Genomic DNA, 19,229 nt, shown 5'->3' with positions numbered 1-19,229 from the left:
GGTGGTTCAGTAATAATATGGAAAACCAAAATGTAGAAGAAAACTGAAAGACGTTATGAGAAGAAAAAGGTTAGTTCGTGTACAGTGCATGAATATGTTCTATTTAAAGAGGCAGCTGAAAGGAAAAGTTTCACTTAGAATACTCATGATATTGCAAGGACATAATAAACAATGTGAAAGTGTTGGATCTTACCTGTAACAGATCCTAGGAAATATATTCCTCAGAAACTCCAAATCAAGTTCAACTGTTGTTCCTGGGACATTGTCTACTAAGAGAAACAAATCCCAATTAAGCTTTAACAGAAGCTAGCGGCGTAAAACAAGTGATTTCTTTTCTATTCATTTTGGAGTTATTCAGCTTCTTGTTTTCTTATTTCTGCTGTTGTTTGTTGATTCAGTTTCCATGCACAACAAGGATTTTTTACTCTGTCTACATTTAAAAACCTCACAATTTACAGCTAAAATATTGAGTAACAATTTAATATGTTTTCTGCACCTGTAAGCTGCTCAATAATAGTTGCCACATGACCAAATTAGAAACCCTGAATTCACATTGAAGTCCAGACAAAGCGAGAGTAAACCGTTGGACATGGTCAAGACTTGGATGCTAATACTTCATACTTGTGTAAGCGTAAACAATACCAATATTTGTGGAGGTACATTTCAAAAGAAAAATCGCATAGTCTAAAGAAAAGACAAATAAAAAATAAAAACAATCATATAGCCTCGGTCTGACTCTCAACAACCAGCGACTCTGTTACAACAATTCAAAATAATTATTGATTTCTGAACACTCAATCAAGCAGTAAAATCATAATCTCATTTTACCAAGATTAGTCTTCAACTTGGCCTCGGTGCTGCAGCTATGCATACCAATTAACGCAGCGGCAACATCCTTATTGCATTCCTCACTAGAAAGAGCCAAATCACAAATTAGCAAATTAGGTTTCAACAACAAAGCAATCAAATCTCTTGTTAGGCCGAATAAACTCACTATATAAGATAATATAGTGAACACAATCAAGAATAAAACACCAGTATAAGAGAATAATTCAACTAAACTCTTATTCACAATTCACAGTAGCTTACAAATAATCTCTTAGTGATTTATAATTTATCACTAAGAGCTGCTAGGTTACACGAATGATACTCAATTGATAACTCATCTAGAGTAAACCCTAAGCTGTGTTTATATACACAGTTACATGATATCTACTGATTGATTTATAAATATCTTCTTCCTAAAATAATCTAATCAGTAGCTATCCTTCTGTTGTCCTGATCTGCACAATCTCTCTTGATCTTTATCTTCCTTACTTAGTCAGATATGCTCCTGAAAATCAGCCGCCTGCAAACTCTGATCATCGCTTAAACTCTGATCCAGCTAAACTCTGATATTTGCTTCTGCACACTAAACAAGTTAGATACCTGTGACATCATCAAATATGTAACAATCTCCCCCAACTTGTACATTAGACATAATGAACAAGTTCTATATATTTACTGATGATGTCAAAAACAATCAAGGACAAATGCAAGAAATAATTAATCTGCATAAATGAATCATAACTTACAGATTGAGCAGAACTAATTACAACTTACAGTACATATCAGAACTTAGTCAGCCAATCAGTCTATACCCATAGCTCTCCTTAACAAACTTGGTAATCAGATCTTCTTCAATTTGTTTCAGAGTTTGTATCATTTGAGCTTTGACAGTCTTCAATTCTTCATCTTCATCTCCTGTCTGGTATATGGCTGATCTCAAAGCATTAGCTTTGCTTCTCTTCATTGCTTCTCCAAGCTGAATGACTCTAGGCCTGTCTGCTTCATTATTATAACCCAAGATTCTGGTGTTTGCAATAGTCTCCATCACAGAGCTATTCTTCTCCATGCTGATCTCAGAACCATCATCTTGAGCTATTTGTGGAATGTATTCTTCATCAGACTTTATTCCATAGAATCTTCTCTTTTCACTAATTGTTTTCTTCATCAGATCTGACCATCTCTGAGTTGCTTCATTCTTGATCTCTAACATATAGTGAAAATGTTCCAGCTCTCTCAGAGATTTCAGCAATAAATCAGCTTCTGATATTCTATACACTCTGCCAGATTCTAGAAATATAGCAATCTTTTCTTTATCTTCTGGCCCATCATGAGTGTCCATCAGAATCTGTACTGACTCAACTTTGTCAAGATCCTTCTGTGTAACAGCTTCTCCTACTTTTTCAGTCAGAGGATAAGGATCTCTGAAAGTAGTTGCTGAGCCTGTTTGAATCTTTTCTTTTCTATGACCAAGGCCAGTTGTGTCATAAGCTTCTTTCCCTCTGGTACCATGTGTTCTTACTCTGGTAAGCATTGAGCTTTCCTTGTATAAATTTGTACCAAGACTCCCATATAAACTCTTTTTCTTCTTCTGATCTTGAGTCTTTTCAGAATTTAACTTTAACCAAGAAGCTTTAGTTTCTTTGACTTTCTCTTCTTCAACTGGAACTTTAACTTGAGCATTGTCAGAGGTTAAAGCTATATCAGATATTGGCTTGCTTTCACCTCTTCTTCTTCTCATTAATCCAGCTTCTCTTTCTATAACTTGATCAGATACATCAGTAATTATATTTGCATTTCTGCTCAGCTCTAACATCCTCTTAGAAGGAATCTCTGATGCTATCTTGATCATTGACTTCTTTATTACAGGAGTAGCTGAAGGAACTCCATCAACAGGTTTCTTTCCTTTGTCTGCTATATCAGATTCAGATTGAGTCTGAGATCTAGTTCTTGGTCTGTTGATATCAGTGTAGTTTACTTCACTGATTACTATTCCCTTTTTCTTTGGAATTTCCTGCTTTTGAGAGGAATCAGTAATCTGTCTTTGCTCATCAGATTTTGTCTTGCTGATCTTCTTCTTCTCAGCAGCCAATCTTTCTTCTTCCAGTCTGATGGCCTCAATATCCACTCCTGGATTTTCTTTTTCAAAGATTTTTCTTGCCATAGCTTCATCAATTGCTTGCAAGGAAGGAGATTTATAAAAGAGAGTAGTTTCTTTGCCTCTGAACTTCAGAGTTTGACAAAATCTCTGAGACTCAGGGTCTCCAGCTTCAATCAGCTTTTCAGCTTCAGCAACCAAGTTTTCTTTCTTCTTTTCCACTTCAGAGTTCACAAGATCAATTTCTTTGGATAATGCATCTGAATCTCTGACTGCTTTGGTTATGTTCTGAGCTTGAGTTACAACAGTCAGTTCCATTGATCTGTGTTTTTGAGATTCTCTGGGTGGTCTCTCAGAGCTTGCTGCTTCTCTACTGTTCTTCTTTGTTTCTTTACTTTGCAGCAGCTTCAGCTTCTGCTGTTTGTTTATTTCCCCTGGTCTCTCAGAGCTTGCTGCTTCTCTACTGTTCTTCGGTCTTGGTACAAGTGTCCAGACTTTATTTCTCTCAAATTCATTTAATTCCTCCTGCATTGCTGTTACCCAGTCTGCATCCTTCAAGGCTTCTTCCACTTTCTTTGGTTCTGTTTGAGATAAAAATGAATGAAATAAACACTCATTTGCTGTTGCAGTTCTGGTTTGTACTCCAGCATCTGGATCCCCAATAATCAGATCTGGTGTATGAGACTTTGTCCATTTTCTTTCATGTGGCAGTTGATTTCTGGAACTAGATCCTCCCCCATGATCCATGCCAGTATCATTCTGAGTTTCTGATGCCTCTCCCCCATTATCCATGCTATCTCCATGAGCATTCTGAGTTTCTGATGCTCCCCCTGAAGATGTGTTCTCCTGATTCTCTGATGTAGAGTGATCAGAGTTTGAGGAGTCAGAATCAGAGTTTGTGTTTTCTGCCGAGTCTGCAACATTTTCATTCAGATTTTTATTTTGAAAGTGCTCCCCCTCAACATGTGCTTGAGGTTGATGATTAGTAGTGACATGTTCTGATATTGTCTCAGAGTCAGAGTTTATGGAATCAGAGAATGCATCTTCATCTTCAAATCTCAGTTGCTCATGATCTTCAAAATCTTCCATTCCAGTAATTTTCTTATCATCAAAGGACACATGAATGGATTCCATGATTACCCTTGTTCTCAGATTGTAAACTCTGAAGGCTTTTGTTGATAAGGGATAACCAACAAAAATTCCTTCATCAGCTTTTAAATCAAATTTAGTCAGCTGTTCAGGATGATTTTTCAGAACAAAACATTTACATCCAAAAATATGGAAGTATTTGAGATTTGGTTTTCTGCCTTTAACCATTTCAAATGGAGTTTTCCCATGTTTGTTAATCAGAGTTGCATTCTGTGTGAAACAGGCAGACTGCACAGCTTCAGCCCAGAAGTAGGTTGGTAGCTTTGCTTCCTCCAACATGGTTCTAGCAGCTTCAATCAGAGTTCTGTTTTTCCTTTCTACAACACCATTTTGTTGAGGTGTTCCAGGTGCTGAAAATTCCTGTTTAATGCCATTTTCTTTACAGAACTCCTCCATCTTGAAATTCTTGAACTCAGTGCCATTATCACTTCTGATGATCTTTACTGCATCTTTAGAGATTTTATTCAGCTGTCTGACATGCTCAATCAATAAAGATGGTGTTTCATCCTTGCTGTGAAGAAAATATACCCATGTATATCTGGTAAATTCATCAACAATGACCAGAGTATATCTCTTCTTTGCAATGGACATTATATTTACTGGTCCAAAAAGATCAACATGCAGCAGATGATATGGCTCAAGAATTGAGGACTCAGTTTTACTTTTGAAAGAAGACTTCCTCTGTTTTGCTTTCTGACAGGAATCACAGAGTCCATCTGGAGTAAAAACTGATTTTGGAAGTCCTTTCACAAGATCTTTCTTCACAAGTTCATTTATATTATTGAAGTTCAGGTGAGATAATTTCTTGTGCCAGTTCCAGCTTTCTTAATTACTGGCTCTGCCAAGTAGACAGATTGCAGAGCTTTCAGAGTTTAAAGATAGCTTAGTTTCATAGATGTTGCCATGTCTGTATCCTTTCAGAACAACTTTTCCAGTTCTTTTACTAATGACCTCACAGTGTTCTTCCAAGAAATTGACATGATATCCTCTGTCACAGATTTGACTTATGCTCAGCAGATTGTGCTTAAGTCCTGAGACCAGAGCTACAGATTGAATGATGACATTTCCAAGATTGATATTGCCATATCCCAAAGTTATCCCTATGTTGCCATCTCCATAAGAAACATTTGGGCCAGCCTTCTCCACAAAGTCTGATAGCAGGGCTTTATTTCCTGTCATATGTCCTGAGCATCCACTGTCCAGAACTAGGATGTTTTTCCTGTTGCCCTGCAATCACATACATAACTAATGATTAGTTTTAAGGACCCAGACTTGCTTGGATCCTTTGTTCTTGTTAAGTTTGTTAACACTAGCAGCGGAAGATTTATCAGAGTTTATATCAGAGTTTGTGCTAACAGACTTTTTAACAGATGCTGAACTAGGAGAATCAATCTTTTTCTTCAAAGAAGGTTTTAATTCATAATAATTGTAGTACAAACTATGATATTCCTTACAAGTGTAAATGGAATGCCATAAACTACCACAATGAAAACAAGGATTCTCTGGTCTAAATCTAGTATTCCTAGTCTTAACTTCTGATTTTGGAGACATAGCATTTATGTCCTTATTTTTCCTGCAAAAAGAAGCAAGATGATTAGGATTACCACAATTATGACAAGTTTTCCTAGGAGCATTTGGAATAGGCATGTAATTGTTGCTTTTGTTTATTCCAACCTTTCCATTCCTATTTTTCCTAGGTTCCTTAATCCTGTTTTCTTTCTTAACCTCCTTGAGTTTATGCTTAAGCTGTTTCTGAGTCATTAAACCAATATTAACCTGTTTAGGAGTATCAGTTTTTGATTTGTCCTTAGTCTTTGATTCTGAAACAAATCTTACTGGAACTACCTTAGGTTTTTCAATTTTAATGGTTTCTTGTTTATATGACTCAGCTTCATTTTTATCAGAGTAACCTAACCCTTTCTTCCAGTTCCCACTCTCTAAGATATTCTGAGTAGTCTTCCCTGAGTTAGTCCAAGTTCTGATTATCTCTCTTTCCTTAGCAAGTTCTGATTCAAGAGAAGCATTTTTCTTTAAGAGTTCATTTTTAACAAAGATAGAATCATCTCTTTCCTTCTGAACTTCAAGCATCTGAACTAGTTCCTTTTCAAGATAATCATTTCTTTTCTTAACATCCAAGATCTCAGATTTTAATCTGTCATTTTCTAATGTCTGATCTCTATAACTAACATGCAGAGTTTTAAGAAACAATCTTAATTCAGTTATATCCTCAGTATCAAAAGCAAGAGTGGAATGAGGTACCTTAGTTTCAACAGTCTCAGTGCTGTTGTCCATGTTTGCCATCAAGGCATAGTTGACTTCTTCCTCTGATTCTGATGAGTCTGCCCAACTCCCCTTCTTTGTGATAAAGGCCTGTTCCTTTTCTTTCTTAGCCTTCTTGCACTCAGTTGCAAAATGTCCTTTCTCTCCACAATTGAAGCAGGTGTATTTAGACTTATCAGATTTTCCAGATTTTTCTTCTTTGCCTTCATTCCTTTTGAAGACCTTCTTATCAGAGTTTCTGTCTTTCCTTGAGAACTTCTTCCCTTTGTTGAAGTTCTTGTAAGCCATCTTCTTGAAGCTTTTTACCATTAATGCTGCCAGCTGCATCATCTCAGTATCACTGTCATCAGAGTCTGAAGGAATATCAGAGTCTGAGTCAACATCAGAGTTTGATGACTCAGTATCAGACTTTTTGACAATTGCTTTTCCTTTGCTTTTCACAGTTGAATCTTCTTGAACTTTTAGGGCAACTGGTTTGGGTTTCCCACCATGTCGTTTGCTCCTTTGCTCCATCTCAAGTTCATGAGTTTTCAACCTTCCAAAGATTTCATCCAGAGACATCTCTTCAAGATCAAGATTGTCTCTTATAGTGGTTACTTTCAAATCCCACTTTTCAGGAAGAGCAAGCAGAAATTTGAGATTTGAGTCTTCCAGATCATATTCTTTATCCACAAGAGACAAGTCATTCAGCAGCTTGACAAATCTATCATAAAGATCAGTCAGTGATTCACCTGATTTTGAATCAAAGTGTTCATACTCTTGAGTAAGTATGGTCCTTCTGTTCTTTTTGATGGCTTTGGTTCCTTGACATCTGACTTCCAAAGCATCCCATATCTCCTTTGCAGTTTTGCATCCAATTACTCTATTTGACATAGCATTGTCCAGAGCACTATGCAACAGATGCTTCACCTTTGCATCTTTACTTATAGATGAGATGTCCTCTGGAGTATAGTCCTTCTTCTCTTTAGGGATCATCTTCTGGGGTTCATCTCCCACTGCAACAGAGAGCTTTGTTGGCATGTGTGGACCATCATAAATTCTATCCAGATATTCTGGATCTGTAGATTCCAGAAACATGATCATTCTTACTTTCCAGACAGAATATTCAGATGCCCTGAGGACCGGAACCCTAAGAGACTCATATCTACTGTTTTGTGATTTCTCAGACATGATTGTGTGATTAAGATCTCACTGTAGGTATATCAACAGAGCTCGCTCTGATACCACTTGTTAGGCCGAATAAACTCACTATATAAGATAATATAGTGAACACAATCAAGAATAAAACACCAGTATAAGAGAATAATTCAACTAAACTCTTATTCACAATTCACAGTAGCTTACAAATAATCTCTTAGTGATTTATAATTTATCACTAAGAGCTGCTAGGTTACACGAATGATACTCAATTGATAACTCATCTAGAGTAAACCCTAAGCTGTGTTTATATACACAGTTACATGATATCTACTGATTGATTTATAAATATCTTCTTCCTAAAATAATCTAATCAGTAGCTATCCTTCTGTTGTCCTGATCTGCACAATCTCTCTTGATCTTTATCTTCCTTACTTAGTCAGATATGCTCCTGAAAATCAGCCGCCTGCAAACTCTGATCATCGCTTAAACTCTGATCCAGCTAAACTCTGATATTTGCTTCTGCACACTAAACAAGTTAGATACCTGTGACATCATCAAATATGTAACATCTCTTGTATACATTCACACTCTTTATATCATTTTCAAATCAACATCAAATTAGGTTTTAATGAAATATGAAACAAAGATAATCAAATCTCCTGTATACTCACACTTTATATATATACATAAATTTAAAGTCAATGACCTATACTTCAACAATATGTAATATAACTGCCTATATCTCTGAAACACAAGTAGCATATTGTGATTCAAAATTTACAAATCAGATTTAAACATATTGCAACAGTATAAATATCAAATTAGGTGCACAAACATGTATCACTTTCAAATCTAAATGAAACAATATAAGAAACAACAAATGTCAGTCTTTCATCAAATATCATTTTCGAATTAACATCAGCAAATCAACAATTAACAAAATACAATATCGTAAATATAAACATCTCACTGCAATTACACACATATCTGAGATCATTTTCAATTCAAATTGAGAAATTGAATCTAAACAAAATACAAAACTACGAATATCAATATCTCATATACACAAACAAACACATTTAAGGGAGGGAGAGGGAGAGGGAGAGAGAGAGAGAGAGAGAGAGAGAGAGAGAGAGAGAGAGAGAGAGAGAGAGAGAGAGAGAGAGAGAGAGAGAGAGAGAGAGAGAGAGAGAGAGAGAGAGAGAGAGAGAGAGAGAGAGAGAGAGAGAGAGAGAGAGAGAGAGAGAGAGAGAGAGAGAGAGAGAGAGAGAGATTTACCATTGGACAAAAGCACTGCCGTCTCTGGAGCGTTTGAGGGCAGCAGCTTGCGCCTCCACTCTCTTCCTCACGGTACCCACACTCGAGTGCTGCGTCAATCTCTGTTGGGAGAGAGAGTCCTAATAGGTGTTTGGGATAGAGAGTCCTAACAGGTGTTTGGGAGAGAGAGTCCTGGTCGGAGATAGTTTTTAAACATTAGTACAGCGGAGGGACGAAACCAAAAAACGTGAGACGAAACTAAAAAACGGAAACAAAAAGTGGGACTACAAATTATACCAATGTTGGCTTATTATAGTATAGATATATAATAAAAATTATGGCCAAATATTTTGTGTATTTCGTGTACCAAAAATGAAAATCCATATCCGACACGAAATCTATCGTGTAATTTCGTGTTCGTGTACTTTCATGTTTCGTGTATCAAAAATCAATACCTATATCCATTTTTTTCGTATCGTTTCGTTTCTTGTTAGCGTGTTTGTTTCAAATTGCCGGGCCTAGCTCCACATAATCAAAATTTTGAACACTATATTAAACTATTAATGTGCGGCAAAAAAATTTTGAAACTGTCGAATTGGTTCCATCAAATAACCAATGATCTACATTAAAGGGCGGCGAAAAAGTTTTGAAATTGCCGAATCGGTTGTATCAAATAACCAATGTTCTGAAAATCGCTACAAGAAAACAAAGCATTTCTAGCGGACAACGTAGATATGCAGTTTCATATTATTGTTCACGCTTATGAACGTGTCTAACTTTTGTGTGGATAAGTAAATACTTGATTTCACTTGAGACAAAAACGTGGTTGGTGAAAGCAGAGAAAACACTGCTTGTATCGAAATTTTATCCATGCGTTATACGAAGATGAAGATTGACAAAGTAGGAGTGAGCTTATTATTTAAAAGACCATGCATTAAACTCAAATATCACAACAATCCGACCATCAGAGGTTTAAATACTTTACAGCTCTTTTTTACTCCATTTTTTTGCATAGTTTAATTAATTTCCTTGTATATACTCTAATAGAACTCAAACATACTGTTCCGTTCCCTGGAAAAACTAAAACAAAAGCAGCGATGGAACTGTCAGAATCATTTTTCTAGAAAAGTTTAAACAGAAATTTTGTAACAGCTAAAGATAGGTAACAAGCAAATAGTAACCTTCCCAGCTTTAGGAAAAATCATCGTAACAGCTTCTGAGAATCACATACAACAGTTCTTGAATTTCTTAACAGCTCCTTTGGTCAAGAACTCAAGATATGGAGGAGATAAAATATAACAAAGAGCAGGGTGATTGCAGAGTTTTGCAGCTCCAAGTTTACCCAACACAAGAAGAAAACTTAGAACACTGATGCATCTGATAATTAGACGAACATGTTGAATAAAACTCGTTATCTAGAACAAAAAATAAATTATGGTACAATAATTATGTTAATATTGGTAAGAGTTTGGTGCACTGATGTTATGGTAAGGGGGTTGAAGGGTGCTGCCACTTTGATAGTTTTGGTAAGAGGCCTGCTGTTGTGTCACATTATTGTATGGATTGTGTGGGGCACTGTTATTTGGGTAGGCAGGTGGCTGAGAATTCAAATCGTGATGGGAAACATGCACAGGTTTTTTGTATTGATCTTGAGCTGCAAAATCTGGATAGGTTCCATGCTGAGCACGTGTGTTATATTGATCACGATCATTAAAATCCGGGTACGAGCTGTGTTGATGATTGTAGTTTTGACCACGGACATTGAAGTCCCGGTAGGAGCCCTGTTGAGGATTGTTACTCGGACCACCAGAGCCGATGAAACTGTGATGCATAGTATCAACGTTGTTGAAATGATGAGAACGGCTATCGATAAAACTTTCCGAACTAGTAGACATGGGGTCTTGGTACTTCAACCTTGCTCCAGCAATCTAGATGTTAAACAGATAAACAAAAAAAAAAACAATTTTAGGTTATTATACCCTTAGTCCGCAACAAAAAAAGCATGTCAATTTTGGTACATGAGAGATCATTTTTTTTGAGTTTTTGATCCCACTTTTTAGGCCACATGTATTAATGCTGCAAAGTACTGTATTTAGACTTCCAAACGGTACTGGCACTTGCTGTGATTATATGGCTATCTGTAGCAATCCTACATAATCACTTCTAAATTCTAATCAACCTGGTACAGTAATGAAATAGGTACTCACACTACTTGTGTTGCTTCTTCCAGTGTGCATAATAGAACCCAAGCCATCATTTGGGATGTTAACCTCCATATCTCTGCCAACATCTAGGTAACTGCAACACAACGAGATAAGTTTCTTTTATAAATGTAATCAATCCACAGAAAACGAAAACATAAAAATAATATGCAATTTGAAATTTGAATGTACCTAGTAGCACTTGGTTGAATTGGATAACTTGGCGGCTCATATTCCCGCCCACGACCCTTCAGAATAGTATCAACAGATGATTCAGTAAATACAGAACACGCCATGCAGAGAAATTATATCAACAAAATCATAGGAGAGAAGGTAAAAAAGAAATCTGATCATATTCAACTCAAAAAAAAAAAAAAAAAAATGCATAAGAAACAAATTTTCCGCTTGATACAGGATACTTATTAGACTAGTACTCCAATATAGTGTTTGGTAATTAGTCTTACCGTCATAGCATATAACAGGCAGGTACATGAACAGTGATGGTGATTCTCATTTGTCCTGGTGTCAGTGACCATATATTCCGTTTTGAATGTCCCAAGTTAGTGATGTTCATTTGTATTTCAAAGCATGAAATTTTAATAAACTGTCTTTTCTAAGAGTATTAAACTGAGAAATGATGTTCTAAATTGTCAGTGGCAGTCTTGCAAACAGAGAAAGCAGAAAGCCCAAAACTCTTGCAGATACATCAACGATTGATTCGCAAAGACAACAAAGTGAAAATGGTAAAACTGGATAGGTGAGCACCCCACTAGGCCCAAGATCAACACTCCCTATAGCAAAGTACTAGCATAACAGCCAGGCATTTAACCCACTTTACCAGAACCCACTTTAATCTGTAACACCCAATGGTTTATTTTAGAATGAATTACATTGTCATCTACTGAAAGTGAAAGCCAAAGATAAACAATACTCAGAGCAAGTGTCACTATAGAACCAAATAAGAGCTGATCTTGCTTGTCTATAACCATTAAGAATTTTTTTTTCAAAAACAGTAGCTTCTCGCTTTAACCACACAAACTCGAATTCATATTTATCCAACGTTTTGCTGCATGTAAATCCATGTTTCAAAAAAGATATGCTACATGTACAAGAAAGCTTCGATAAATGCATATCGTTCTTACTAAATATGCCAAAATCAAGTGGTTGACTATGATTGAAAGACCGGTACAGTTCTGAATGAAGAGTAACGAATGATCAGAATTATCATTTGCAGTACCAGTGTTGTGAAACAAGGCGCAGAACCATAGGACCTCACCTATGCCGAGGCGAAGCAACTTCAATCAGGTGCGCTAAGTCCCTTAAGCGCGAAGAAATAGAAAGCACGCTTTATTGAATCTAAGCAAATGTTGACATTATTAATGTTATTGGGCCAATTTTAAGGTCCAAAAAGTACACCCCAAAACAAAAATACGATTTATAAGCCCAAATAAAAGGAGTATATCAGCTTACAAAGACATCAAATAGGGAGGACCCTGATTAACCCCATGTTATCGCTTGATGTTGGTGAAAGCAACGAGTGATCGGTTGGAATAGTAGATGGGAAATCATATGAGGATAATGATAAGGTCTTCTCAGATGATCATAGATTGAAATAGGCAACAGTTGGAAAAGCTTCTGGAGCTGGAGAGCCATCACAATCAAATTTAGCATCAAAATCAGTGCCAAAATCAGCCTCAAAATCTTACCAGTTTCAAAAAAAACATGCGTGCTTCAAGTTAACAAAAAGAGTACAGGTGACGATGTTTAGTAGAGGATGAAAAAAGGGAGGAACAAGAGTACTTGAAATCTACACTTCCGGACTAGGACATGATTGAGATGAGAATTTTAAAGATGAATATCATTTCAATGGACGATCATGAATGAAATTTATACCACTTGCCTATGAAACTTAAACTTCGAATTTTGTTGTTTAGATTTAGGATTATTTTTGCCCTCTAGAAGGATAATTTAATATATTATAAAGGATAATTTATGTTTTTTTAACCCTAATAGTGTATTTAATACATTGTGAAGTATGAATTATGTTATAAACCCAACTAAATTTATATCATTATATATAACTTAAGTAATATATTATTAAAAATAACTGTAAAATGTGCGCTAGCTTCAAAGAAGCGGATGCCTCGCTTTTGCGATTTTGGCTTCAGGGGGTTTGGCACCTTGGTGTGCATAACGTTTTTGATAACACTGTGCAGTACTATGGACTATAATATACATAATTAGCTTATTGTTGATGATTTTTACTACAATAACGTGCAGACATTCCACAGATTCCACTGGAAGGCGATATGTTCAAAACCTGTTAAGGCTGGATTCACATGCTTGGAAGCGACCAATGAATTTGATTTTAAGCCAAGTCATAGTTAATCTATTTCCTATCAAAGATATGATTAGTTTCTACGAAGAAAATGATATATGTTACTATGTACTAAGATCTCAACCGGGTGAGCATCAAAACTAGAGGGAAGTGGGGAGGGTTTGGGTTAGCATGACTGTTTAAACTGTAACTGTTAGAGTACACAAGTATTGCTGCTCATCCTTCTTGTAGCTTATTTATATTAGTATCAGTTAACAAAAATTGAAAAGCACAAAATATACTTTCTTCATACGAATCATACCATCAGAATATCAGATAGAAACAGAAACATTTGAGGGTTCCAGCTTTGATCTAAGAGTTATTGGGATTGACATTTTTATGGCCATGAATAGCTACTACAGGAAAACCATCAACGAAAGTAATAATTCAGTGGTTCTTAAAACCAACTGAAGACATGGACCGGAAGAAAAATAAAAGAGGTACCTTAAAATGACTGTACGTTCCAGGACTACCAAATCCTCTAGAATCAGAACCTGGTGGGGGGCCACCGTGTACTATGCCTGGATGACCATATCCTGTATGTGGTCTAATTGGAGCTGGTTCACCTATAACTTTTGCATCTCGCAGACATCTCGCTCTAAGCCTTGACAAAATCTCTGTTAATGCATCTTTTGCAACACCAAAGTTTCCAGATATCTGAGCCAGAAAATATGTATCAGTTTTACTAAATATGAAACCAGTACCTCAAGAAACAAAACAATCTAGTTCCAGATTACTGCTACATGACATTACCTGAACAAGCTCTTCGTCTTCAGCTGCACACTTTGGCTTATCCTCCTTTGAATAAACACGGATGTCAGCTTGTGTTCTTCTTCGCATCTCATTGATCACATGGCCACCTTGTCCAAGGATGCAACCCACCTTATTACTAGGAACAAGGAGTCTCGTTATAGTAGTACCCTTGTCAGATAATTCACTTGTTCTACTTTGGAGTAGAAGAATTGCATCTATAGTTTGTGATCTTGGATTCCATGGGGCCTGAAATAAGCATCAATAAAGTTATACACACTGATGTTAATACTTAAACAGGAGCATCTACAACCAGCTAACTAATAAAAGAAGCATGAAAGACAAGTGCTTCTAAGTTCTGACTAAATAAAAAGGCAGTGATTCAATAATCTTGAGTAAGGACAAAACTGGAAACAGCTGACCTCAGTTGAAGAGACACGAATAACACGTTCATCCGACTCTGCTGATACATCCTCAACATGAATGCTAGCTCCTGTCTCTTGTTGGACCTGTTTAACATTGGAGCCTCCTTTGCCAATCACTCCTCCAATTTTGGCAGCTGAGCACAAAATTTTCATGGAGAAATCAGTAGGGACTTCTTCAGCATATCCTCCCGGAATATCATCAAGACCACCCGGACCAAACCTCGCATGCTGGCCTTCATATGCTCGCGTCCAATGTATTGGCGGGTCTCCCTGAAAACTAGCATTCCGCTGAGACCATATAGGATTACCATGAGAAGAGATCTTTCCAGTTGGATGACGAGAGGTATGAAAACCAGAATTTCCATGTGAGTGTGACATAGGGAGACCTGAAGGAGGTTGATCCTTACGTGGATTCTGATGCAACAAAGTGGACACTACATAGAGAGCTTTCCTTGCCACGACTGGATTGCCTGATATCTGAAAGGTGTCTCACGCTCACCAACATAAGGAATTGGTTTTGCATAATATTATAATTTATATGTAATTTTGTAACTTACATATGCAACAATCAAACAAATAATGTTCTTAAAATGGAAATCATGAGCTATTTCCTTAATTTGCTAAAGTTAGATGAACAAACCCTCTTAAAAAAATACATTCACATGTGCTAAGAAATAGATTACAGTGAATGCTATACACAAAAAGAACAAAGATATGACCAATGCCCAAGAGAAAGCATATATTAAGTTCCTTACCTAAATACAATGTTACTCGGACTCGGCTAAAAGTGTCCGACATGGATACATGTCCATGTGTCGAGTCGGTACTATTTTTAAAAATGTACATGTTTTTGGCTTAAATAAGTGTCCAACATGGGTATTTCAAGGCAAAATGCAGGGTCCGAGTAACATAGGCTAAATATATATCCCTTAAACTGATGCAAGAAAAAAGTAACCTTACAAGATTATTAGCCCCTTTTCACAGTTTAGTTTTCAAAATTTTATTCCTTAGAAATGTGTACCCAAAAATAAACTGTTCAAGTAAAATTCCTAGGTGCAATCTTTCAGGAGGAACGAAAACGGCATTGGTAGCTGTACTCAAACTATATACCACGTTGTTAATGCTCCTCATAGTCAGTTTAGGTGGCTGGTCGGTCGTCATTAGGTCTCACGATGCTAAACAATTGGCCTAAAAAGATAAAAATATATAAACTACTTCTATAATTAAATGGAAAAATATGAATAAATAGAAAATATTCAATAATAATATTCTAAATTCTTTATAATAGGCATATATTCAAGTAGAAATATGGATAATAAATTAACATTATTGATATAATAATATATTAACACGTGATATTAGATAGAATTTAAAAAAAAAACTAAGTTAAATAAAAATTGAAAATAAGACATAGAATACAAATAATAGAAAAAACAAAAGTAAACTTTGAATAAGAACATAAAATGCAAATAATAAAATATTAAAAAAGTCTGTGCTTTGCAAAATATATAAAGTAGCTAACATAAAAATTATATACCATGTCGTGGGAGCTCATTAATAGTTCCACATTAAGCTAATTGAGATTCGAACATCGCAATTTATGAAAGAACAAAATTGTCATGTATGAACCTCCTCCATGCACTTAAAAAACCATAACGTAGGCCATAGCAATAAGAAAATCTGTATCCTGAACATAACATATACAGACTCTCTCTCTCTCTCTCTCTCTCTCTCTCTCTCTCTCTCTCTCTCTCTCTCTCTCTCTATCGAAAGAATTAGAGTAAGAGGTATTTAATCCACATAAAGTTATCTTTTAGTGAAAAAGAGATGGCAATAAATTTGGAAACCCACCCCTACTGTCTGCAAAAGGAAATCTGGGAATACTTATTGCATTAATCGCAGAGATAGAGTGCTTAAGCACATTGCACATCAAACAAACTTTGGATCTCGGTATCTGATTTCATCTATAGATTCTACTTTTTTATTTAAAAAGTGAAGAAGTTTCATCAGCTAAATAAAAAGATCATAAGAACCAACAATATTAACAACAGAATGGAAGGGATCATAGAATTCGAATAATTCAAAGTTAAAGTCCCTGACCGATGAGAAAATAGAAAAATCTGCATACAATGGAGAGAAAAATCACAAGCAAGATTTATTCACGCCCACAAACAGAAAAGTCATTCTTAAACAAAGTACATTATCTATTTAGATCACAAGGATTACCTGCACCAGTTCATCGGTGTCCACAGCACAGATAGGAAGATGATCGGCAGGAAGTACTCTAATGTTTGCACTTGTTTCGCTTCTTAATCTTTGAATGACATCTCCTTTCTTGCCCAGTAGACATCCAACTATATTATTTGGCACAAGGAGCCGTGCAGTAACCACAATACCATTACCAGCCTCAGTGTCTGATCCACCGACAATGTCTTCTTCGATAATCCTATTATGAACTTTCATAAGAGCATCTTGGGCAGCACAATGAGGCTCCATAAGTTCATCCATCACTTCAGTAGGCATCTCTTCGCCATTGCTTTCTTCATTATGATTGCTTTGGATTTTGTTAGAGGAACTAGATATTATTATAACCCTCTCGTCTGAACCAGAAACCGAGTCAGCAACTGTAATCTTTGCCTGGGTTTCTTCTCTCAGGGTTTTAACTATGCTCCCTCCTTTCCCAATGACACTACCGATCTTTTTAGAATGACAGAGTATTCGATACACTGTTTCTGAAGAAGTAGAACCTTTTAAAGGTTCGTGGCTTGTATTTTTCCATACTTCTTTCCGATGACCTCCCTTTCTTTTAAACTGAGTACTAGACTGTTTTTTAAAAAATGCTCGTTTGTTCCCTTCCATACCACCAGTAGAAAAGCACTGTATTTGAGAAAGGACGAGACTTGCTGAAAAAGAAATGCCATCACATCATGAATTAGACTACATTTAGTTCAAAGCCGACAACCTTTGCATAACAATTCAAGTTTCATTCCCTTACAACTATAATCTCATACCTAATTTTGTCACAAGTACAATAACTTTAACACTTAGGATGTACTGCAAGCAGGAGTTAAGATACCCCTAGCTTCAAACCAAAAATGTGGATCAACTTATATCTTATGGTTTTAATAATATCATTACATACATACTTCCTACTGCTCCGCTCGCGAGTTCTTTAAGGGTGGAAAACATTGAAATGCACGTAGAAATAAATAAAGTGGAACATACAAATCACTCATTTTCTCCCCAAATTCAAATAAAAACATAAAGTGAAAGTAATTTTATTCATGTACTTCTAAATTGGAATAAACAAAACATCATATCATATACTTAGCAGTCAAAATAAAATCTTCACCATTTTACGTAAGACGTGACAATATAGGAAGTTCGGTATATTGGTAACAAACTTTCTAAGTAATAATAAAGCGTGCTGTTCTAGTCTATGAGTAAGTTTTTCCGTTCCTTAATTTGTGATTTTTCCAATTCGAACCGGCAATTATTAATCAAGTACTGTAAAGCAACTTTAGTTCATTCCTAAGCATCAGTCGTGTCCAACGGCTCCAGCTGTTTCCTAAGCATCCTTATGAAAGTTGAAAACACTTTCAAAATGCGACAAATATTCCATTCAAACTACCGCAATTCAACCGTAGATCATCCAACACAATCATGTACATCTACAACAAACTTGTTCTAAAAACAATTACAGCTCGTCAACAAATTCAGCTGCTTATACAGTGTTTACAATCAGCATTTAGATCCGGAGGCAATTATCGAAGACTGTGAATAGGGAATAAACCTAAAATTATAATTAATTGCAGGACTAAATTTTAATTATTACAATGAAATTAAAGAGAATAATAAAATAAATAATCGTACCGTAAATGTGATTGAGGCGAGGAGTTAGAACTTAGAAGCAACGCATCATCGATCGTCGGACGTGAAGAAAGGGGGAATTAGGGCTGTTTTCACCGGGTTCTGTTCGGTTTTGTGAAGATGGGCTTCAAATTTTTGGATGAATGGGCCTAACTGTTGTTGTTGTGTTCCTTTCCACCATCTATCCGATTTACTGTCAAGTTTGCCGGGTATTCTTAACAATTTTTTTTTTTTACAGACTTGCCCGTAATGAGATACACCAATATTCTGAGGAGTTTTCTTCGTTCAAAAAGCTTATTATCTAACCGAAAGACATGAAAATGTCTCCGGAAGTTTAGACAATAACACTTAATGTCCGAAAGAAAAAAAGTCCAAACTTATAAGATCATGCCACCTGAAACAAATACAATCCAATTAATAACAAGAAAATAATAATAATAAGTTTAATTATTAAATCCGTATAATTTTCAAAAGAAGATAAACCAAAAATAATTTATAAAAAGAAGATAAATAAAAGAAAATAGAAAAAAGTATATCTAACCAAAGGGAGACCCTTTGGCTAGATATAAAACAAGCTCAATAATTACTAAATATATATATAATTAATAATATAAGTAATATAATATCAAACATCTTCAAGGTCATATCTAAAATTTTAAGAAACAAATTACATATAATAGACAAGCCAACAAAATGACACCAAATTGCCTTATACAAGGCCAAATATATACGCCATCAATTATGGTCACCCATAAATGGTACAAATAAAATTCATTAATCAGCATTAAACATGATTAAAGTATTTAGACCATATTTATAAGCAAATACTCGTGAAACAAAATATCATTCAAAATGTG

General features: G+C 35.8%; 1 protein-coding gene across 2 annotated transcripts; it reads right to left on the bottom strand.

Annotated features, from left to right (window-relative positions):
• Window positions 1-9,912: 9,912 nt before the first annotated feature.
• LOC108223512 (RNA-binding KH domain-containing protein RCF3) lies at window positions 9,913-18,564 on the bottom strand. 2 transcript variants are annotated; one of them, XM_064093472.1, is made up of 9 exons: window positions 18,376-18,535; window positions 17,514-18,276; window positions 16,729-17,405; window positions 14,500-14,979; window positions 14,081-14,326; window positions 13,772-13,984; window positions 11,143-11,198; window positions 10,957-11,047; window positions 9,913-10,677 (listed from the first exon to the last, which is right to left on the bottom strand). In XM_064093472.1, the coding sequence occupies exons 3-9, from the start codon at window positions 17,359-17,361 to the stop codon at window positions 10,201-10,203; spliced, it is 2,196 nt and encodes a 731-aa protein (XP_063949542.1). In that variant the 5' UTR covers window positions 17,362-17,405; window positions 17,514-18,276; window positions 18,376-18,535; the 3' UTR covers window positions 9,913-10,200. The 2 variants fall into 2 exon arrangements, with proteins under 2 accessions (XP_063949542.1, XP_017253301.1); XM_017397812.2 differs by lacking the exon at window positions 17,514-18,276 and having other exon boundaries at window positions 18,376-18,564.
• Between the last annotated feature and the right edge of the window lie 665 nt (window positions 18,565-19,229).

The sequence above is a fragment of the Daucus carota genome, chromosome 5 (assembly GCF_001625215.2).
Source record: "Daucus carota subsp. sativus chromosome 5, DH1 v3.0, whole genome shotgun sequence".
NCBI lineage: Eukaryota > Viridiplantae > Streptophyta > Magnoliopsida > Apiales > Apiaceae > Daucus > Daucus carota.
Note: the sequence above shows the minus strand (reverse complement) of the source record. Positions and strands in the feature narration are given on the sequence as shown.